This window comes from Monomorium pharaonis, chromosome 2 (genome assembly GCF_013373865.1).
Source record: "Monomorium pharaonis isolate MP-MQ-018 chromosome 2, ASM1337386v2, whole genome shotgun sequence".
Lineage (NCBI taxonomy): Eukaryota > Metazoa > Arthropoda > Insecta > Hymenoptera > Formicidae > Monomorium > Monomorium pharaonis.
Genome location: NC_050468.1, coordinates 18,478,108 through 18,503,460, shown reverse-complemented (window position 1 = coordinate 18,503,460; position 25,353 = coordinate 18,478,108). Strand labels below are relative to the sequence as shown.

Genomic DNA, 25,353 nt, shown 5'->3' with positions numbered 1-25,353 from the left:
CTTTTAAGCATATTGGCTACAAGATAGAAAATTTCCGGAGGATCGAAAATTTCTCTATTCCACAGTCAATCGCTCACTTGAAAAATTTGACCAATGAAATAAAACGTTTTATTCGAGCAAAGGATTGTCAGTTGACATGAAATATGGTGCAATATGGTGGAGTAGTGTTACGTCTCCGATGAAACAACTCCGATATGTTAAATTAATCTTTTATTTTGATTCTTATCTGGATACTCCAGAAAATATTTTTAAACAATTCTAGTCGTGAATATCCGGAATATTGTTTTAAACATTCGAACTTCTTTGTCTTTTGTCCGGCGTTGCAGTACAATTAAATTTTTTGATCGGCTTGTCTCAAAATTCACAAAGCTCGTATATGTGTAAACATCTTCAGCTGTTTCGTTCTGCCGAGGAATCCTGGATGTCTCTTTCATAGTTATTTACGATTTTGTTGGGCGAGTTTCGAAAATGATTTGCTGTCATTGATGACAAAACAGACAATAGCAGTTCTCTCTAATCACAGTACGAAGACTTGCAACTACGTTCTGGCTAGATTCTATTTATCTTATTGACGAAAATTTAATAGTATTTTTTTTCTCACAAAGTGGCTTAGGTATGTATAACACTTTCAAGAAAAAATAAGGTTTTTTGGCAAATTTTAAAACTGAAAGACTTAATTTTATGTTTATGTTAATTGTATGATATTAGATTAAACATTTATTTTGCAACACGAGTGCAATTTAATAGTCATTTCGAATGTTTGCCTGCTGAATTTTAAACCATTGTTTAAATTTAATTATTACATTACAATTAAAAAATGGCATTAGAAATCTAAAAATGAATTTTGAGATAATGATTTTTATAATAAAGCAACATAAATGCCAGCAAATTTAATTTTATATTAATAAACTTGTATTAACAAGTATCAACTTTTAACTTTTTTAACTTAAAAATTTTGTTTCATTTTGATTTAATAAATTTTTTGTTTTTCGAGATATAGCAATTTGTTTTCTTAATTCATAATATTACAAAATATGATTTTAAGAATCAAGAGCAAACAAAAAGTAGTAATTATTTACTTTAAGGATTAAAATTTTAATGACCTTAAAATATCTTAACAACATCATCATTTTAAACAATTTTCCTCTATATTACATGTTACTGCTACCCAGGTTCAGTTTCCGAGATATTCATAAAAATATTTTTATCATATCTGTAATGTTTGAGATATGTTTATGATACCTTGGTTTGTGTGGAAAGTCAAAAACCTATGTGGAACAAACAATTATAGGTGCTTCACATGGAAGGTCAAAAACCTGTAGAATAATGTATTGTAGAACAGAATAATTATAAACCTCATTTCAGGCCGTAAGCACTGGGAGAGAGTGGAGTGGACCTTGTTTTGCATGGAAAATCGAAAATCTATGTAAAACAGAACAATTGTAGACCTTGTCTCAAACCATAAGCATCATGAGATATAGGATAGAGCTTTACATGGGAAGTTGAAAACCTATGTGAAGCAGAACAATTATAGACATTGTTTATTAATAATAATTGAGAATAATATTTAATGTGTATGTGTTTGTGTGTGTGTGATGTGTGTTAAATGCAGTTATATTTTTATTAAGAAATTAAAAAAATATTGTGTGTAACTCAGAAACCAAGGCAGTAACATGTATAGAAAAATGTTGTTCAAAATGATGACTTTGACAATATATTTCAAGATTATCGAAATCTGAAGAATTCCTTAAATAAATAATTACCCAAAGAATTAAGTAACTTTTAAAGTAACATAAATAAGAAAATTATGTTCAAATTTTCAAACAGATATTCAAATCCCTGGTGAAAATGTAAAATTGGAGCGTAAGTCGAATGTAAAGGAGAATAATAGAAGCGTTAACAAACCTTCTACGAAGCGTAAATTGAAACAATGAAATGTAAAAGAAGTGTTAACGCTTCTATTACTTTCCATTTATATTCGACTTACACTCTTACTCTTCCTTTACATTCGACTTACGATCCGATTTTATATTTTCACCAGGGATGTAATAATTGATTATTATAAGTTATGAAATTTATAAGTTTTTGATGTAACATACATTAAGACATTATTTGAGATAATTTTGGAATAAGAATCTATTATGAATACAGACCATTAATCTGAAAAATTTAGTATTTTATTCGAGGGACGTCTTAGAAATGTTTTTAACCTTTTTTTGAAATCATTTTTTTCATATACAGGGTGTCCCCAATTTAAATGGCAAAACTTCGGGAGTGTGTAGAAGATAAAAAAACTAAGACAAAAAGTCTTTTAGAGATTTGCTCGTTTTCGCTTCATCTTAGAGAAAATCGCAAAAAAAGAAACAAAACAAGTTTTTGTATTTTTGTGCTTGTAATCGAACGGGAATCGGAAGAAACAAACAAAAGAATGTAAAGGATAATGTAAACATCAAGTGTTTACATTTTTGTTTACTCTTATGAATTCTTAAAGTCTTTAGTCAGTTATTCAGATATTTTGAAGTGAATAACATCTGCCACAATGCCGCATACATATTCTAATGTTATATATGTATAGAAATCCCTTATTATCTTAAAGTTATCCTGCCGTAGCTTAAATTACTATTACATATTCTTCCTAGATCGCCTCCCTCATCCTACATCCTACTGTTATTTTGCTGAATATAAAAATTACGATTCAAAGTCTCTAAGACTGTATATAAATTAATCTGAAATTGTCCCTATATGTTTTTATCAAAAATATGTTATAGAAAAATAATCGTTTTCTATCGTTGTATATATAATATAAGATATTTAAAGGATGCAATATGATACAAAAATATAAAAGTCTATCATATATTTCAAATAAACAATCTAATATTTACGAATCAAAAATACGATTCAATTAGATAGAAATTTTCCTTATTTGATTTTATTAGATCTTTTGAGCAGGGATCTAAAAATATTAACATTACAATCTTAATCAAATTTTGAGTCACAAAATTTATTTTACTACAAACTACAATAAAAAAGATGAAAAAAGTACTTCCTATATTAACTGAAATATATTTTAGCAATAGATCAGATGTGCTTATATTTTCAGCAATGAATCCAATGCGTTCGACAACTTTCCGAGGAAATGAGGAATCAAGATTAACACGTAACGAAGATAATAACACGTACTCAGTTTTACGTTCAAGAACTGAAGAAGAGAAGTTGAGACGTAGACGAGAATGGCAACGCCAACAAGAACGAGAAAGACAACATGAAAAATTGAAACAGCAAAAGATTTTAGAATATGAAAAGAAACGTGCACAAGCTTTAAAATATGCAAAGGAAAAATCCTCGCGTCACAGTCGAAGTAAAAGCGATAGTGAGTCTCCCTCTCATCATCGTTACAGAGATAGATCTACATCAACTGCCTCCAAATCTGGTAGTCTACATGAAAAGTGAGTTTACACATATGCACATGCATAACTATATGACTATGGGTGTGTTCGAGGAGACGCTATTAGCGCTATCAGCATCAGTTTATCCTTGTTCTACTTTTAATGAGTAATGAAGATGGACTGATGCTGGTAGCGTTAATAGCGTCTCCCCGAACGCACCCTATATGTATTATTATTCAATTTTTTATTGATACTTAATAGAGATATAATAACTAAAACTTAAAAATACTTGAAAAGAGAGAGAAAGAGAAAGAAAGAAAAAGAGAATATTTCAATAAAATAAAAAATAAGTAATAAATAAATCTTATTAATATAAAAGTTTTTTAAAGAAAATTGCTTACAAGATAATATAAACAAATATTACAAAAATATTTATATGTCAGAGCAGTGTTGTTGTTTATCAAAGACCTATAGTATAAATAATCAAAAATAAATTGACTGTGTAATAATCTTTGGTTGCAATGTATACTGTATGCAATGGACTTAACACTGAGAATATTTTACAGCATTTAATTTATTAGAACAAAAAATTTTATTTAATAAAATTTTATTTTTTATTTAATTTCTTAGGAAAATTTACTTTAAATAAAATTAAAGTTTTTAAAAGTAACATTATAAATTTAAAAGTTTGCTGAAAAAATTTTTAGGTAATCTAAAGTATACAAAAGGTTACTTTAAAGTGATTTAAGGAATTTTAAAGTATGTAAAGATTAATTTTAAAACGATCTTAGAATAACCAAAGATTTTAAGAACTAACTTTAAAAAGGCCTAAAAATGAAAAAGTATTTTAAAGTAATCTTAATTAATCTGAAATGTATTCTAAAATAACTCTAAACTTTAAAGTTTTTCTACAATTCTCGACCTTCAGTTTAAAGTTCTATAGAAATAAACTTTATAGAACATCCATTTTATGCTTAGTTTTAAATTTCAAATTAACTTAAAGTTATCCTCTTTATTAATTAAGCAATATTACATAGAATTATAATTTATATAGAATTGTAATTAGTAATTTAGATGAAATTAGTTATATAAGGAAAATATATTACACGGATTATAAAAACATTTTATAATATATTTTAGACTTTTCGTACATTTTAATAAAATGTGCACATATTTTAATTTTAAACTAATTTAATATTGTGCTGATCACTTAATAAGACAAACTAAATAAACTTACATATACTGTTCAACAATAATTCGTTCTTAATGACTCTTTCACGAGGTAAACACCATGACTACTTCTCACGTTTCCCTTAATTATTCGACGAGGGATGCCTAGGAATGAATCATTGTCGGGCAGTGTATATAACAATTTAGACATTTTATTTATGTTGCCAAGTTTTTCTTGGTAAGATGTTCAGGAGCAGGCAGAACCATTAACAATGAAACAAAATAGCAGCAGCAAACCAAAGAGCAGATGCTTTTTTTTGCTTGCTATGTGAAATAGCAGCACAAATAAAAACCCCAAACAACAGGAAGTTTTACAATAAATCATACAATCAATTAAATTATTAAATAAAAATGAAATAAAAATTTACATATATGTTTAATGTAAATGAGACAATTTAACAGTCAAGATTTATTTAATATTTATATTTTTAAGTACAAATAGAATTTTAAATTTTACTTTTATTATTAAATATTTTATAAGAAATTTTGTAATGGAAGAAGCCATAAAACTTTAATACAATACTCTCTTACTTTTACTGGAAACTTATAAATTATAAAAAGTAAATTCTGATAATTTTATAATTTTATTATTTTTAAAATATTTTTTAAAAAACTTTAAAATTATTGAAATTTACTTTTCACAATTTTTAAGTTTTTCCAAATTTCTTAAAAAATGTTTTCTTTCTTAAAGTAACTTTTTTTAAAGTAACTTTTCAGATCACTTTTAAATAAAGTTTAAAGTGTTTAAATTTACTTTACGTACTTTTTAATTTTTTTAAAAGTAAAGTACTAAGTTTTTTAAGGTTTTCTGAAGTAAATTATCTTAAGGTATTGATTAGTCATTTCATGGTTCTACAGCATTTGAAAATACTATTAATTAATACTATAGCTGCTATAGTATATTGATTGATAGTATTTTGATATTACAAATGCTTTGAAACCATAAAATAGCTAATCACCAAATAAAAAATAAAAGTTTAAATAAAACTGTTTATTTTAATCAATTGAATGCTGTGGAAATAGTGTTAAATCAGTATACATTGCATACAGTATACACACCAACCAAAGATTATTATATAGTCAATTTATTTTTGATTATTTATCATTAAATAATTTTAATAATACAATGACACAAACAGTAATGACAATTTTTTAATAAAAATATAATTTTTTAGAAGAATATACAAAAGATAAGTAATTTCCTGAAATAGATATATGGTTATTTAATTTATGATTAAATTAGAATATATATTAATTATGATTAATTTAACAAATTATGATTAAATTGTCTTTAGATTGGATGGGCCTACTAGTGGAATAATACCTTTGTTCAGAGGTCCTCAAAATATACAGATCGATCCTACAGAATTACGTCGAATTAAAGTTGATATTCATAGGAATATTCCTGCAAAAGGATCTGTTATCGAACTAGAGAGAGATATACTTAATCCTGAAGATGTAATCGTCAAGAGAAGAGAGGGTAAAATGTTACATTTTTCTAAAATCTTTATTCTTTTAAATCCTTATTCTTTGCAAAAACTTAATTATTATCTAGCATTGCAATGAGTGAAAAGTTATGTTACAGATAAGATGGCAATTATCTGCAGTAAATAACGATAATGTTTATTATATTAATAGCACAATTGTTTTGTTCTATTGACTAGAAATTGATGCATTGATAGATTTTTTTTTTTTTATGCATATGAAAAGTTTACTATAAAAATCGAACTTCATGAAGATAACATCTATGAAAATAATACTTGTGAACATGTTTTCAACAGAGGAAGATGTTCTTACACATTATTTTGATCTGTGAGTTTTCCATGAAGATATAAGGTAAATACTGATACAAGAACTTAAGAAGTTTTTATGTGAGAATAATATTGTGCAGATACAACAATATGTTTAAATATTTAAATAATATTTAAAGATTATTTAAATAATATATTACATATTTGATGTATTCTTGCTTGTATAATATATAGTTGCAAATATTTTACACGATTATAATTTTATTTAAATTTCTAATTTCTAATTATGTTTTAAAAGTTAATTAGTATTATTTTATTTACTTAAATTTATACAAAATTTTATTTAACTAAGTTTTCTTATTAAATAAAACTTGACATAAATATAAAAAAACACAAAAATAATTAAGGAGATGCTATATATAGACAAATTTTCATACTTTGCTTTTTTAAAAGAAGCAGTACAAAAATTATTTTTTAAATTAGTTTCTATTTTTTTACTATTATTTTTTTTATATCAAACAAATTTGACAAAAGAAAGGAAACTAATTATAAACATATATGGACATATATATATTTATATGTTTTTATGTAAAACATTTTTTCCCGCGATGTTTATATCTACTTACTTATGTGTCCTTATTCTGCTCATAAAATTATAATGCTAACTGTAACCTATTCCTATTCAATTTTGATTTATAAATATAATAATAATTTGAAAATGAATTAAGTATTATATCATTTAAATGCAAAAAGAATATATTTGCATTTTGATATTATAATATTAAAATATAATAAGTCAACCGCGGAATTATTTCATTCTTATTGTTTATCAAATATTAAACAAGGACAAATGACGCTTACGAGCATTGTGAGCGTTAAATGGAACGTAATGGTTATTTAAGAGGATCCTAACGTCGTCTGTTTTATGGACATTTTTTAAATGAACTAATCTTTTAATTGGCTTTGTAAAATCGCAAAATTCTTTTACATAATTAAAATACGTATCAAGATCTAAAGGAATGCGGTCGAGTTGATCAAAAAAATTTATTTTTGGTACGTAGAGTACCAAAATGCAGTCACTTGATGACAATATTCGCATAGTATACAAAATTTACGATATATATGTCCAAAATGAAATCGTATTCCTCTAGGGATAACATACGAACAATGTCGTGCAATTCAAATTAAGATTAAAAGTCTAGAAAAAAAATATTAGCTTCTTTAATTTTTTATCATTGCAAATCCAAATATAGGCTAATAAAAAAAGCAGTCTGAAAAACATTTTTTTGTTTCCTGGTGTAAAATTTAGTTCATATAATGATATTAATACGTGTACTTTAATTCTGGAATAGGATTTCCAAATCTATAAAAGAGATACATACGAAATCTTGTTAATGACATGTATGAGTGACTCTACGACATATCAATCCCGACCAAGTTTGACGGACCCTTTAGTATTTCACTTAAATGCTATTTACCTATAAACATGTTAAGATAGAGGAATGAAACCTAAGATAGTGGTTGTTCTTCACAAAAAAAAGATAGAATAAATTAGTAGAAAATTTTTCTCTCTGACATCCATTAGGTTAGAGAGAGACGCTATTAATTCATTCCTTCTTTCTCTTTGTAGAGAGGATTCTTCCGCACCTTATAAGCAATCTATTTTAATATGCTATGTATTCACCTATTAAAAAAGAAGGGGGAGTTATAATTTTTATTTTGTTTTATTTAAATAGCTTAGTAAATATTTATGTGTCATATAATTCTAGTTGGTAGAGTAGACCAGTGCTGAAAGTAATAATTTGAGATAGATTTTATAGCGATTAAAATATAATATTTATATAACAAAAAATTGTCTTTAGATTGGATGGGCCTACTAGTGGAATAATACCTTTGTTCAGAGGTCCTCAAAATATACAGATTGATCCTACAGAATTACGTCGAATTAAAGTTAATATTCATAGGAATATTCCTTCAAAAGGATCTGTTATCGAACTAGAGAGAGATATACTTAATCCTGAAGATGTAATCGTCAAGAGAAGAGAGGATAAAATGTTACACTTTTCTAAAATCTTTGTTCTTTTAAATCCTTATTCTTTGCAGAAACTTAATTATTATCTAGCATTGCAATGAGTGAAAAGTTATGTTACAGATAAGATGGCAATTATCTGCAGTAAATAACGATAATGTTTATTATATTAATAGCACAATTGTTTTGTTCTATTGACTAGAAATTGATGCATTGATAGATTTTTTCTTTATGCATATGAAAAGTTTACTATAAAAATCGAACTTCATGAAGATAACATCTATGAAAATAATACTTGTGAACATGTTTTCAACAGAGGAAGATGTTCTTACACATTATTTTGATCTGTGAGTTTTCCATGAAGATATAAGGTAAATACTGATGCAAGAACTTAAGAAGTTTTTATGTGAGAATAATATTGTGCAGATACAACAATATGTTTAAATATTTAAATAATATTTAAAGATTATTTAAATAATATATTACATATTTGATGTATTCTTGCTTGTATAATATATAGTTGCAAATATTTTACACGATTATAATTTTATTTAAATTTCTAATTTCTAATTATGTTTTAAAAGTTAATTAGTATTATTTTATTTACTTAAATTTATACAAAATTTTATTTAACTAAGTTTTCTTATTAAATAAAACTTGACATAAATATAAAAAAACACAAAAATAATTAAGGAGATGCTATATATAGACAAATTTTCATACTTTGCTTTTTTAAAAGAAGCAGTACAAAAATTATTTTTTAAATTAGTTTCTATTTTTTTACTATTATTTTTTTTATATCAAACAAATTTGACAAAAGAAAGGAAACTAATTATAAACATATATGGACATATATATATTTATATGTTTTTATGTAAAACATTTTTTCCCGCGATGTTTATATCTACTTACTTATGTGTCCTTATTCTGCTCATAAAATTATAATGCTAACTGTAACCTATTCCTATTCAATTTTGATTTATAAATATAATAATAATTTGAAAATGAATTAAGTATTATATCATTTAAATGCAAAAAGAATATATTTGCATTTTGATATTATAATATTAAAATATAATAAGTCAACCGCGGAATTATTTCATTCTTATTGTTTATCAAATATTAAACAAGGACAAATGACGCTTACGAGCATTGTGAGCGTTAAATGGAACGTAATGGTTATTTAAGAGGATCCTAACGTCGTCTGTTTTATGGACATTTTTTAAATGAACTAATCTTTTAATTGGCTTTGTAGAATCGCAAAATTCTTTTACATAATTAAAATACGTATCAAGATCTAAAAAAATGCGGTCGAGTTGATCAAAAAAATTATTTTTGGTACGTAGAGTACCAAAATGCAGTCACTTGATGACAATATTCGCATAGTATACAAAATTTACGATATATATGTCCAAAATGAAATCGTATTCCTCTAGGGATAACATACGAACAATGTCGTGCAATTCAAATTAAGATTAAAAGTCTAGAAAAAAAATATTAGCTTCTTTAATTTTTTATCATTGCAAATCCAAATATAGGCTAATAAAAAAAGCAGTCTGAAAAACATTTTTTTGTTTCCCGGTGTAAAATTTAGTTCATATAATGATATTAATACGTGTACTTTAATTCTGGAATAGGATTTCCAAATCTATAAAAGAGATACATACGAAATCTTGTTAATGACATGTATGAGTGACTCTACGACATATCAATCCCGACCAAGTCTGACGGACCCTTTAGTATTTCACTTAAATGCTATTTACCTATAAACATGTTAAGATAGAGGAATGAAACCTAAGATAGTGGTTGTTCTTCACAAAAAAAAGATAGAATAAATTAGTAGAAAATTTTTCTCTCTGACATCCATTAGGTTAAAGAGAGACGCTATTAATTCATTCCTTCTTTCTCTTTGTAGAGAGGATTCTTCCGCACCTTATAAGCAATCTATTTTAATATGCTATGTATTCACCTATTAAAAAAGAAGGGGGAGTTATAATTTTTATTTTGTTTTATTTAAATAGCTTAGTAAATATTTATGTGTCATATAATTCTAGTTGGTAGAGTAGACCAGTGCTGAAAGTAATAATTTGAGATAGATTTTATAGCGATTAAAATATAATATTTATATAACAAAAAATTGTCTTTAGATTGGATGGGCCTACTAGTGGAATAATACCTTTGTTCAGAGGTCCTCAAAATATACAGATTGATCCTACAGAACTACGTCGAATTAAAGTTGATATTCATAGGAATATTCCTTCAAAAGGATCTGTTATCGAACTAGAGAGAGATATACTTAATCCTGAAGATGTAATCATCAAGAGAAGAGAGGATAAAATGTTACACTTTTCTAAAATCTTTGTTCTTTTAAATCCTTATTCTTTGCAGAAACTTAATTATTATCTAGCATTGCAATGAGTGAAAAGTTATGTTACAGATAAGATGGCAATTATCTGCAGTAAATAACGATAATGTTTATTATATTAATAGCACAATTGTTTTGTTCTATTGACTAGAAATTGATGCATTGATAGATTTTTTCTTTATGCATATGAAAAGTTTACTATTCAAATCGAACTTCATGAAGATAACATCTATGAAAATAATACTTGTGAACATGTTTTCAACAGAGGAAGATGTTCTTACACATTATTTTGATCTGTGAGTTTTCCATAAAGATATAAGGTAAATACTGATACAAGAACTTAAGAAGTTTTTATGTGAGAATAATATTGTGCAGATACAACAATATGTTTAAATATTTAAATAATATTTAAAGATTATTTAAATAATATATTACATATTTGATGTATTCTTGCTTGTATAATATATAGTTGCAAACATTTTACACGATTATAATTTTATTTAAATTTCTAATTTATAATTATGTTTTAAAAGTTAATTAGTATTATTTTAAATACTTAAATTTATACAAAATTTTATTTAACTAAGTTTTCTTATTAAAAAAAACTTGACATAAATATAAAAAAATACAAAAATACTTAAGGAGATGCTATATAGACAAATTTTCATACTTTGCTTTTTTAAAAGAAGCAGTACAAAAATTATTTTTTAAATTAGTTTCTATTTTTTTACTATTATTTTTTTTATATCAAACAAATTTGACAAAAGAAAGGAAACTAATTATAAACATATATGGACATATATATATTTATATGTTTTTATGTAAAACATTTTTTCCCGCGATGTTTATATCTACTTACTTATGTGTCCTTATTCTGCTCATAAAATTATAACGCTAACTGTAACCTATTCCTATTCAATTTTGATTTATAAATATAATAATAATTTGAAAATGAATTAAGTATTATATCATTTAAATGCAAAAAGAATATATTTGCATTTTGATATTATAATATTAAAATATAATAAGTCAACCGCGGAATTATTTCATTCTTATTGTTTATCAAATATTAAACAAGGACAAATGACGCTTACGAGTATTGTGAGCGTTAAATGGAACGTAATGGTTATTTAAGAGGATCCTAAAGTCGTCTGTTTTACGGACATTTTTAAAATGAATTAATCTTTTAATTGGTTTTGTAGAATCGCAAAATTCTTTTACACAATTAAAATACGTATCAAGATCTAAAGGAATGCGGTCGAGTTGATCAAAAAAATTCTTTTTTGGTACGTAGAGTACCAAAATACAGTCACTTGATGACAATATTCGCATAGTATACAAAATCTACGATATATATGTCCAAAATGAAATCGTATTCCTCTAAGGATAACATACGAACAATGTCGTGCAATTCAAACTAAGATTAAAAGTCTAGAAAAAAATATTAGCTTCTTTAATTTTTTATCATTGCAAATCCAAATATAGGCTATAAAAAAAGCAGTCTGAACAAATTTTTTTAATTCTCGGTATAAAATTTAATTTATATAATGATATTAATACGTGTACTTTAATTCTAAAATAGGATTTCCAAATCTATAAAAGAGATACATACTTGTTAATGACTGCATGAGTGACTCTACATTATCAATCCCGACTAAGTTTGACGGACCCTTTAGTATTTCACTTAAATGCTATTTACTTATAAACATGTTAAGATAGGAGAAACCTAAGATAGTGACTCTACATTATCAATCCCGACTAAGTTTGACGGACCCTTTAGTATTTCACTTAAATGCTATTTACTTATAAACATGTTAAGATAGGGGAAACCTAAGATAGTCGTTGTTCTTCACAAAAAAAAAGATGGAATAAATTAGTAGAAAATTTTTCTCTCTGACACCCATTAGGTTAGAGAGAGACGCTATTAATTCATTTCTTCCTTTGTAGAGAGGATTCTTCCGCACCTTATAAGCAGTCTATTTTAATATGCTAAGTATTCACCTATTAAAAAAGAAGGGGGAGTTATAATTATTATTTTGTTTTATTTAAATAGTTTAGTAAATATTTATGTGTCATATAATTCTAGTTGGTAGAGTAGACCAATGCTGAAAGTAATAATTTGAGATAGATTTTATAGCGATTAAAATATAATATTTATATAACAAAAAATTTACACCCTTAGACGTAATATCTCTATACTTATAAAATAATTTTAGAAAAATTCTTTAATGCGGTTTAAAAAAATAGGTTTTGCTGCTGAAAGACTGTTACAGTCTTATACTGTATTCGGAATTCACTGCCAATACTGAAAATTTATATTATGCATGACATAAATTATAGATTTTCAGTACTGGCAGTGAATTTTGGAACGCAGCTTTAAGTTTATAGTAAGTATTGGGACTTAAGTAGAAATAGATACTTTAACCATTATTTCCGTTTGCTACAGATCTTATAAATTTTAGGATTACGAAATTATTTATGTTTAAAAAAATTAAAAATAAAGCTATAGGTATATAGCAATTTGTTGCATTATTTTTCTTTTTGCTATGTCATACATATAATATTGTATACAATATATAATTTGCTTTAATTTTTAATTATTATAAGAAGATGCATTAATTTAAAAAATTTGATTTACAGGAAATATAATCATGAGTACTACAAAAGGAAGAAAAAAATGATAAAAGTAACTCTATAATAAAGGTAAAATAAACTTTTCATGATTCACTTGGACGAGCGGAAAATTGAAAAGATGTCAAAATACAGGTACAAAAATATTTTTTAATGATTGGTTTTTAACTTTTAACTGGTATTTTATAGTCCTAGTTTATGTAAATTTTTTTTCTCCAAATTAATATTATTTTAATTTTAATTGTTTGATGTTTTTATTTTTTTAGACAAAATATTCTCTAACTTTTTTAACGTTATCTGAATATAATAAAATTATTCAAAAAGTTTGTACTTCAATCTAAAAATTAAATTATAAATTATTATTACTCACAGTGATTATAACTTATAAATTATAATCACTAATAAAGATCCTATGTTGTTTTGTATGTAATAAAAGAATTACTAGTTACAGGTTAAAATTTATTTTATACTTGTATTTAAGGGGATGCTGGAATTGTCTGTTTTATCAACAAAAAGATAGTAATTTTTATTTAACAATATCTTTTTATTTCTTTTATAGATTTGGAAATCCTTCTCCAGAATAAAAGAATACGCATTGCTATTAATCTGTGGAGTGGAATTTCCTCCAAAAACGAGAAAAAATTGTTAATTTGCTGTCACATCATAACAATATGTTTGCTTAATATAAAAGATCTACAGTTTGCACTTACGAAATTCGTATTCACAGACTAGTAGTAGACGACGAGAATAAACAGTGTCGAGTTTCGAAAATTAGATTTTAATGCCTAATTGAGACGAAATTGTGAAACGAAAATTTAGGTTATATACGCGTAAAAAGTCGATAAGTAGAGCAATAAAAAAAAAATTTTTTGTCCTCGATATAAAGTCCAATTTACAGATGGATATTAATATGTGTACTTTAATTCTGGAAAAGAATTTCCAAATTTATAAAAGAGATATATACGAAATCTCATTAATGATGTGCATGAATGACTCTACATTATCGACCTTGATCAAGTTTGAGAGGCAGTCCAGCATCGCCTTAAGGGGATGCTAAACTGCTCGTCAAACTTGATCGAGGTCGATAATGTAGAGTCATTTGGGCACGTTATTAACAAAATTTTGTATGTATTTCTTTTATAGATTTAGAAATCCTTTTCCAGAATTAATTGTGGAGAATTTTTAATTCTGTAAATGCAATAAAAAGTTGTACATTGGAACAAATTATACAATTCTGACGATAAAACAGATAGGATCCTCTTAAACACCGAAAACTTTTTTTCTAAGGTTCCTAGGCTCATTCTAAAAGCACAGTATTGTTCTTTGCTGAAATGCCAAGTGCGCTCCATGCTTATTTTATACGTACAAAGTCTAAAACTTTTATACGCAGCCAATGTTTTCACGAGTCGACTACAGAAGTCGATAACAAAACTATAATTTTCTAACTTTCTTTCGTTTTTCGTATGAAATCGATCGCAGCGCACCGCGTTATTATCTGTACTTTAATTTTGGAGAAGGATTTTCAATTCCATGCAATCAATAAAAAGATTTCGGTGTCCAAAAATTAATGATAAAACAGAGCAGTTTAGTATCCCCTTAATGTGATAAGATTTATTCAATACAATTTTTATTGTATTGAATGAATCTTGAAAAACTTAACTTTTTAAAATTAATTTTTGCATATATCAAAAATGGTATAAAAAATTAAACTAAAAAAAAGTTTAATTAATTTTTCTTATTGTTTATTTGTTACAAGAATAACTAAAAAAGATTCTTAATAAACTTTTAAATTATAAAAATTTTATGATATAAAATTCAATTTTAATATAACAATTAGGTTTACTGATTTTAGAGGAATAAAAGTATTATTAACTTTTTATTCAGTGTATTGAATTTTTATTAAAATTGTTTCTTACAGACAACTTAAAAAAAATAATTTTTTAATTGTGTCATTATTTTAGCAAAAAAACAATATATGCAAAAAAATTTTATTGTTAAAAAAACTCTTATTATAAGTATTATATTTCTGTATAGAAAAACTAATTAGTTTTTTCAGAAATTTTAATATTATTTTGTAATTTTTAGTCACTTTTAAAATATGCGCGCGCGCGCGCGCGTGTGTGTGTGTGTGTGTGTGTGTGTGTGTGCGCGCGCGCGCGCGTGCGTGCGGGCGTGTGCGTGCGTGTGTGTACTTCACAATTTGAAAAAATGTTACAGAACTTAATATCAACGCTAGTTCATATATCCAGATTTCACAGAAGATATTTTCACAGAAGACACTATTACATCAGCGTTACAATAAAAAAGATGATTGAAGAAAATTTACAATAAAGACAAATTAAAATTGTTTACAATTAACTTTAATATATTGAAATATATATTTGATAAAAGATTATTGAATATCATTGTTATAAATTGTAACTTAATCAAAGTTAAATTTTTAAATGCTAACTATATTAATTTTATAAATTTAACTATAGCAATGTATCAACAATGGAAGATAGTAATATTTTTTGAAGATAGATTACATCATTTTACTGGAAGATGTGACTTTATACATATGTATACTACATGTAAAATATAATTAATCTTCTCTGAAGATTTTTTCAATCTATTGTATTCAATTAAACTAATTAACGTATGAGAAATTTTAGTCGGCAATTTTGAAAAAGTTATATATCAAATTATACATAGAATGTTTCTGGAAAGTTAATTTTTTAAAATGTTTTTATAAACTAAATATCTTTTTCTTATTAAATATTACATACTATATATATTAAATATATTATAAATAAATATAAATTCTATATTTATGAAGAATAATAAATTTAAGCAAAATACATATTAATATACAAATTTTATGCACATACCTATGTAGACTATAATTAAAATTTTTTTTAATTACAATATGCATTAATCCAATAATTTTATTGATGTACTTTCTATTTTTAATTTAAATAATGTGCGTTTATATATAATTGAGAAATAACAAAAAAGTGTTATGAAAAATGTTTATAAACAATTAAAAAATTTTATCTTTTTCAATGTTTTATCAACTATGAATTACTCATTGCAAGTGTTATATCATCGTAATGTGTAATTTTTTATCATGCTTTGTAGTTAAGTCTTTCTCTATAACTTTTAAAAAAATTAAATTAGCATAATTAAAAGTTGTAAGACATTATATTGTCATATACGCCTAGCGTCTAAGATTTCGAAAAAAATTTTCTAGGTCTAGTTTTATAAATATTTTTATTATTTACAAAAACATGTAGTGTTTACATAACAATATCATTACTATAGTAGTAACAAATAATAACGATTAAAAAATCCTTTAAAATGAAGATAAATATAAGAAGATCAGATAATCAAGAGAAACTATTAAAATTATTGGAATTACCTGAATTTCTTTTTCATTTGTACATATACATATTAAATTTTTATTATTAAAGAATATAATAAATTATATAGGAGAAGGATGTAAACCAATATTCGATAGGGAAGAAATAAAAAAGGCTGTAATCAAAACTAATGAAGTAGAAGAACGACGTACAGTTGTAGCTGTAGATAAAGAACCCTCAGGTATGTTATAAAACACTCAGTGTTTAGTTATTAATTCTTAAATTATTTACATTATGTTTCGTATCACACACACAATAATATGTAAAATTGCATTTAAGTTTCTTTAAACACTCGAAACTTTTTGAAAAAAAGTAGATTATATATATATATATATATATGATATATTATGATATATAGAGTATCTCATTGCAATTGTCCATCAAATATTTTATAAATGACATATTATTAGAAAATGTTTCAGATAAAAGGGAAAAGAAAAAAAGGAACAGATAATAAAATCAAAATTTAAAAACTTGATTGTTTTGATAGCTTTATTTTTAAAACTCAGATTATAAGAATTAATTAGACAAATCATGTATGACAAATTATATATTTTTTATGTATTTAAAAAAATATATAAATTTATTTTAAAACAATCAAAAAAATTTTTTTCCAAAATTGATTTTATCTTTATTTACCCTTCTTTATATAAATCATACAATTTTTTCCTAAATTATTTTCTATTATATTTAGATTATTTATTAGTGGTTTAATTCTTTTCAATTGCACCTTTTGCAGTTTATCTTTTTTCTTTCCACAATAAAGAAAAAAATTAACTTTGCAGGAAGTAGGTGAAAAGAACAGATATTTGAGATAGGTAATTTACATATAATAGAGTATGTATAAAGTATATACAAAACTAAATTATTGATATATTTTATTCATACATCTTTAGAAAAACATTATATTTTAATTTCCTACTTTTGACTCTTCAAGTAATAAATGTAATATTTTTAAGACATTTCTATTTTAACATTACAATATTACAGCCTCGACGATGAAAACGCATACATCGAAGAAACCATCTTTATCCTTGAGCCCTATTAGGAATCGTGTTTATAATTCTGGATATATATCTTCCTATCAATCCAGGTTTATTTTACTATGATAATATTATATGTATTCTGAATATACATTTTTTAAATTCATCTTATGATTTTAGACATCGTGCGGATCTGAAACATCAGGATGGCAAGATAGAAAATCGGGATATTCGGAAAAATGACGGGTAAAGCAATATAATGTTATTTATTTATTGGGATAAGAAAATAATACAATTTTATTTTTAAAGTAAAACAGATATTGTAAATTGATAAAGATTCAAAATAAGGTAATTGTTTAGAATCGTGGTTTTTCTCTATTTTAATGTTTTTTGCAGGTTTCTTTATAAAAATCTTTGTTGTGACTCAGACAGTGATAATCAATTGGGAGAGCCCAAAAAATATGTAACCTACTAATTTTTGTGGCCATTTTTTTTCGAAGTGGTTTTTCGTATTGGTAAATATGCGTAATACGAGCCTATATGAGAAATTAATTAAAAGGTAGTAGATCTTATGTATTTTTTTGCTTCTTGAATCCAAAACTTATTAAAATTAGGGGGTCGCTTGTATTTTATAAGATATTATCATGAAAATAACAAAAACGAAGTACAATAAGTAATTCTAACAACAGTTTTGGATTCACAGAGACAGAGAGTAAAAATACATAAGATCTACTACCTTTTTATTGATTTCTCATGTAAGCCCTAATTGTGCATATTTACCAATGTGACCAAAAATATTAGTAAGTTACATATTTTTTTCGGCTTCCCGATTGATTATCACTGTCGAAGTCACAACAAAGATTTTTACAAAGAAACTTGCAAAATAACTGGAAAACTTTAAAATTGAAAAAAGCCACGATTCTAAACAATTACCAAAAATAATTACTTATTTAACAAACATATTCTTTTACTATATTTTATAGGAGAAGCAGTATAGAGAAACATCGGGAATATAAAGAGAAATATACAGAAAGAGATACAATTAACGATACTAATCGATCGCGTTCTAGAGAATCACGTAATTCACATTCCAGGTAAACAAACAAAATTAATAATATAAATTTATTATTTTTTAAATCATAATTAAAAAATATTTATATTTATAATAAATTATGATTTAAAAATATTATTGAACTTAATTGATTAATTTGTAAATTGGATGAGAGGAAAGATATCGAACTATTCTCTTTAAGATTATAATCACAATTATCATAATTATTATTGTTACAGGTCGTTTATAGAAGAGAGATCTTATCGTGATAGATATCGTGAGAGATCAAATGAATATTCTTACGAAAGAAGAAATAGTGATAGAGAAAGGGATAGGGACAGAGATAGGGATAGAAATAGAGATAGGGATAGGGATATTAGGGACAGGGACAGGGACAGGGATAGGGATAGGGATAGAAATAGGGAAAGAGATAGGGATAGATCCAGAGACCGAAGGGATGCAGCACCGCATTATATTGAATCACCAATACCTGTTCCTATCTATTACAGTGTAAGTAAAATATATACTTAACTATCAATTTAATAAATGTTCTTATATTTTATTGGATTTCTATAATTGACTTTTCTTATCAATATATTTCTAGAGTTTTCCCCCAAGACCAATCGTAGTAAGCCCTATGGTTCCATTAAGAGGACAAATTCCTCCTATGGGAAGAGGCAGACATCCTACTTTAATGGCGCCACTTAGACCATTTCCACCACGATTTGTTCCTCCGGATATGTATAGATTGGGACATCCACCCTCAAATCCAAGTAAATATATTATAATATAATATATATTGTACAAAATCTAACGTATATCAAATATTATAATTTTCTATATTTGTAATATATTTTATCCGTATTTGTAATCTAATACAAACACACGCACGTATGTGAAATTTTTGTAAAAAAAGGGATAAAGTAATGAAGAAAATTAATATAATTATTACAATTTTTTAATTATTTGTCGGAAAATAAAATTTAATACAAATGAATAACAATTGAAGAATGAAAGAATGGTATTGAAGATAATTTTAACCACTCTCACATTAATAAATTTCCAGTTTTTTTACTTAGAGGTTTTATAAAACACTTTTAATGATGTCCGCCATTATCAATAATGGTACTAAATAAAGCTTTTACTTTTTTAAATACTTGTTTCAAATTTTATAAAAATTGCTCATTGGTTGAGAAATGGTAACTGTCCATATAATTGTAGATATAATTGATTGAAACATCCTGTACATACAGGATCGGCCAGCGAAAATTTTCCACCTGTATATCTCGAAAACAATTATTGAAAATAATATTTTGTGCATGTAAAATTTCCAAGTTTCAAAATCGACCTAGGCGTCTACAATGTAATTTTTAGAACGATTTTTTTCTTTAAATAATCGATTTCTTTTATTTTTTTATTTATAAAAGTGATAGTAAAGTTTGAAATATTTCAGAATAGAACATCTAAAATATTTCTGAAATATTTCCTTAACCTGGGGATGCCATATATAGATGTCAATCAGCGTTTGTAAGACTGTCGAATATTTTGATGTACAACAATTGTAATGTAATTGTTATTAATTTGTAAAACTTTGTTTTCCATGACAATGAACAGTATAGAATATGAACATACTACTAAAAGTTGAATTTTATTAGGCGTTTTTGACCAGAGTTAATCCATCTCAGTGGTGTGATTAGCTTTATGACGTCATTAATCACTCCCGGAGCGATTAAATCAGGCCAGTTGAAAACACTATTAGTTATATAAGATAATTATTTTAAAAAAGTTCCTATGATTTGGTGAAACATACACGTTTTATAAAAATATGTTCTGCTTTAATCCACATTTTCTTTTTTTCCTTGTATTTTAAAACTTCAATAATAATATTACAAAGAAGAAATAATTAAATTCTAATAACTTCATTAAAAAACTACAAAGGTTTAAAATACACAATTTTCAAAGATATCACTTTTATGATTCTGATTTTTGAGTAATTAAAAAATGGTTACATTTAATTTTCTAATAAGATTATAATAAGATATACAGAAATGAATTAAAAAAATCGTTTTAATGTTTTCAAAAAATATTAATCAAAACTATTATTCAAACAATATTAATTCGTTAGGATCGAGCGCAGCTTTTAGATATCATTGATCAATGTTCTTCACATCACGAGATTTGGTTTGTTTTGATTACTAGAGATGAGGGTAGATATGATACATGATTTTAAAGAACACATTTGAAAATTTATTATTCAGAAAATGAGAAGAATTAAAAAACCTACTTCAATTTTAAACATGAATGCCAAATAAGATCTGAGAGATCTTGTACGATTGTTTGAACTTACACCATACGTAACTATGAAATAAACCAAATAACAGTACTGTGTGAACATATTCTCAAAATTTTTTTCACGATGCTGTGAACATCAAAAATTAAAATTATCTTAGATTATTAAAAAGTTAAAGTTTTTGGTCCGTTAGACTCATAAATAGCATTCTACGGTTAAAAAGGCTATTTATGTTTTGATAATGTCTTTACGTTTGAATCGATAAGAATCTATAATGCAAAAGGTGTAATGAGTTCGATAAGTCAAGAAATAGCGTTTGTAGTACAATGTTAAAGCCATTCTTAATTTTTGGCATGTGCCGTAAGACCGTACATTAAGTTTCAACGAGGAATAAATATGTTCGTTATTCTTTGTTGGCAGTTAACTAAGTCAATCAAGTATTGTATTTTGTAAAAAAATGGATAAAAGAAAATTTTGCGTAATCAAATCCGTAGGAAAAAATTATGTAAAAATTACATTATAAAAAATTGTATATTTTTGTGCATAAATTTATGCAGTTTTTACAGATTTTTGTACAAAGTTTTCGCCTTCAGAATTTTTCTGCAGAATATTTTGCAGAATTTTATGCAATGTTTTCTGAAGTTTTTTGTCTTTAGAAAAAATTACATAAAATTCTGCAAAATATTCTGCAGAAAAATTTTGAGAGCGAAAACTTTGTACAAAAATCTATAAAAACTGCAAAAATTTTTGCACAAAAATATGCAATTTTTTGTGCAGTAATTTTTGCATAATTTTTTCCTACGGGAACATTTTAAAAAGCAAAATGGTGCAATAAATTAAAGCCAAACTGGATAAACATTATGACAAGTTTGTTCCATTGATTAGAATGGTTTACAAGTCATATGGGTATAATTTGGTAATATGGGTATAAAGTGGTAATAGGATAAAAACACCGATTACTGTGCCTTTATCAAACACACAATCGTCAAAATTTCTATAAATAAAACCATTTCTCATGTTTAATATTTATGTTTGTTTATGTCAAAATAAAATTTCGTTCTTTTATAGATTAAATGAACACTTGAGGTTTAAATATTGAAAACAAAAAATATATGATTAAAAGAAAAAAAACATTTTTTTGCATATGACTGGATACTTTACACCAAATTCAATTATTGTGCTCTAATTACTGTGCAGAAGTTTCAAATACTGTGCATAAGTTCCAAATAGTGTGCTCCAACTACTGTATATGAAATCGATTACTATTCTTTAAATACCAATTACTCTAGCTCTTAGGAAAATTTACTTTAAATGAAGTTTTCAAAATTACCTTACAAATCTAAAAGTTTACTGAAGAAATTTTTAGGTAATTTTTAAGTAATTTGATGTATGTAAAAGGTTAATCTAAAGTAATTCAAGCCTTTTCCCAAGGGTTGTGCCCTTGGGATTAAAATAAAATCTGAAAATTTTAAATTGTATAAAAAGTAATTCTTTTAAATCAATACTATTTTAATTGTAATTCTTATCAATTCAAATTATTTATTATAATATTTATTATAATATTTAATAAGAAATGTTAGTAATATTTTTGTTATACTTAGAAGAAAATATAAATAAAGTTTATAAAATAACCTAAAATAAAAAATTTTTTTAAACATTTTATAATAAACAAAATATTTACATAATCACTTTTTGTGCTTTCAACACATTACTTTTCCTACTACTTTGAGAGATTACTGTCGACTGGTGCGACGAGCATATACAATTGGCGTGCATTATAATTTGAAACTCTAACTATATACATTAATTAGAGCAAATTTATTAAATATTTAAAAAATATTAAATGTATAATTATAATTATTTATTTTATATAGTATATAGGCTTTACTTTATTATAATGCATATTTTTTAAAATAACGTTATTATATATATATAGGTATTTATAATCTCTTATACAATGTGATGTCTTAATTATTTCAATAAGCGAAAGGTAAAAAAACTACCAATTTGATATAAAATATAAATTTAATTTTTAATATTATTATAACAAGAAAATTCATTTTTTAGTGTATAAAGGTTTGAACTTTGTGAAAATTATTTACTTTATCGAATATACATTCGCGAAATTTTTTAAAAACAAAAATAAACCAGGGTTACAGTAATTGGTCGCGGCACAATAATTGGTGCTTTTACATGGGTACAAATAACGCTGAACTTTCTGATAGTCTGTCGAAGTCACAATTCTGCAGAGACTATTGAGACAATTTATTTTATGGTGATGGAAGACAAAACTTATAAAATGTGTAAGATTACTAAAATGCTAGGCATTTCAACTAATTGGGTGCATTATATTTTACAGTTTACAAATGAAGAAACTAATTGCAAGATATATGCCGCGTTTGCTTACAATTGATAAAAATCGTGAATGAGCTAAACTTTGTAAAATTGATCGATTTACGCCACAAATTTACGCTATTTCTTCTCTATTCATTAGCCTCTTTATTTGTATGATTTGTATGATCTTTCTAAATATGAAGAAATAGTTAATGGAAAAGCAATTTATATTAAATGATGAAAATGTTGAAATTGCCTATTTTGAAGAAACTTGAATAAATTACACTATGTAGATGACGTAAAAAAATCGTCGGACTAACAATAAGTATAAGATTTGAAAGGAGATTATAAAATAAAAAAGGAGATTATAAAATAAAAAAGATTTTTGCGAAATAAAATTTAAAAAAGTTGAAAAAAAAAATTTTCCTGAAAAATTGAGTTTTCTTTATTTTTGCACGGATTTATTGAATAAATCTCTCATAAAAATAGGGGATTTGATTTAGAAAATTCAAAGTGACCTTAATGACACTACTAAGGCTCATTTCTACCAACGTAGATTAACTTTAATCTCGGTTTAACTTATTTGTTATCTCATTCTAGTTCCAACAATTAGAAAAAGATAAAGGTCAAGTTGAACCGAGATTAAAGTGAATCTACATTGGTAGAAATGGACCTAAGAGTTGTACCAACTATATTAACTATTATACCACTAACTTACTTTTCCATTGAAATCAAACAACTTTGTTTCAAACTTTTTTTAGAATGTGTTTTTGAGATATTCAGGTATACAAAGTTTTTATTGGCGGTTACACACACACACACACACACACACACACACATAAAATATACAAATTTTTTTTTACAGGATATGGACCATTTTGAGACGAGAAGACAATTGACTATCATCTTGGTACTTTAGATTAGATGATATACAGATAATGTAAAACAATAGAGGCATATATTTTAGTTTTCACTTTATTTGTGAAGATATCATAACGAATAAACATTCGCCAGTTATTTTCTATTAACTAGGACACATATTCAAATTTTGTACGCTTTGGAAAATGCAATTAGAATGAAGGGTATCTTTTCATTTGATGCTAGATTTGAATGTCAAAATAGATCACGTGATCCAAGTTGATGCTGGATGAATTTAAAGCTTAAAATGGTCATTTTATCAGTCAGGTTGTTGATCAAATTAAGTGTAGTATATTAGGATTTATTATATTTTCTTTTGTTAGATATACAATGAATAATATTTCAATTGTTACTTGTGATTAAGCAGTATATAATCAGATTTTTAATTTCCAGAAATCATTCTACAAATCTCAGTGGTTATTTCAAGATAAAATGATATTTTACGGCTATTTTGAATTTCAGTATCAAAAGTCTAGTTTTAAATTTGCCTTCCTGAAAGGGAAATATTACAGAGAAAAAAACAAAATGTTTTAGGCCTATAAAAATTAGTTTTGACATCGCAATTGTAAATATAATGGTAATTATTTACATTGGCGATTTCTCATCGATTTTGATGACCTTTAAATATGTTGTCAGGGTCATTATTCCGAACAACTTTTTCCTGTACATGTTTTCCTGTACATGAAATTTGATCAGTCTACAATGTAGATTATGTAGACTCTACATGATTGAGAAGTACACTTAACCGACACTTCTTCGCTGTGGTCACACATACACACATACACACACGGAGGATGCAAGGGGGCCTTTGCTCCCTCCCCTCCTTCCGCACCCGTTTTGTCGGTAGGGATGCCCTGGATAGAAGTGCTCTGTGTACAACAGCAACGGTATGTACTTTGTTGATGATAAATTACGACTTAATTGACATAATTATTTCTGCACAAAATACGCACCATACTTTTGCAGACTTCCCGTAGGAAAAAA

General features: G+C 25.6%; 1 protein-coding gene and 1 long non-coding RNA gene across 2 annotated transcripts; both read left to right on the top strand.

Moving 5' to 3' along the window:
* Nucleotides 1-109: 109 nt before the first annotated feature.
* LOC105835931 (uncharacterized protein DDB_G0284459) lies at nt 110-25,353 on the top strand. Its single transcript, XM_012679595.3, has 10 exons — nt 110-613; nt 3,101-3,446; nt 5,912-6,096; nt 16,864-16,974; nt 17,784-17,886; nt 17,957-18,022; nt 18,760-18,870; nt 19,067-19,337; nt 19,432-19,600; nt 24,317-25,353. The coding sequence occupies exons 2-10, from the start codon at nt 3,103-3,105 to the stop codon at nt 24,331-24,333; spliced, it is 1,377 nt and encodes a 458-aa protein (XP_012535049.1). The 5' UTR covers nt 110-613; nt 3,101-3,102; the 3' UTR covers nt 24,334-25,353.
* Nucleotides 6,665-14,246, top strand: LOC118644473. Its single transcript, XR_004962246.1, has 2 exons — nt 6,665-8,767; nt 13,402-14,246. It is a non-coding gene; the product is annotated as an uncharacterized LOC118644473 (long non-coding RNA).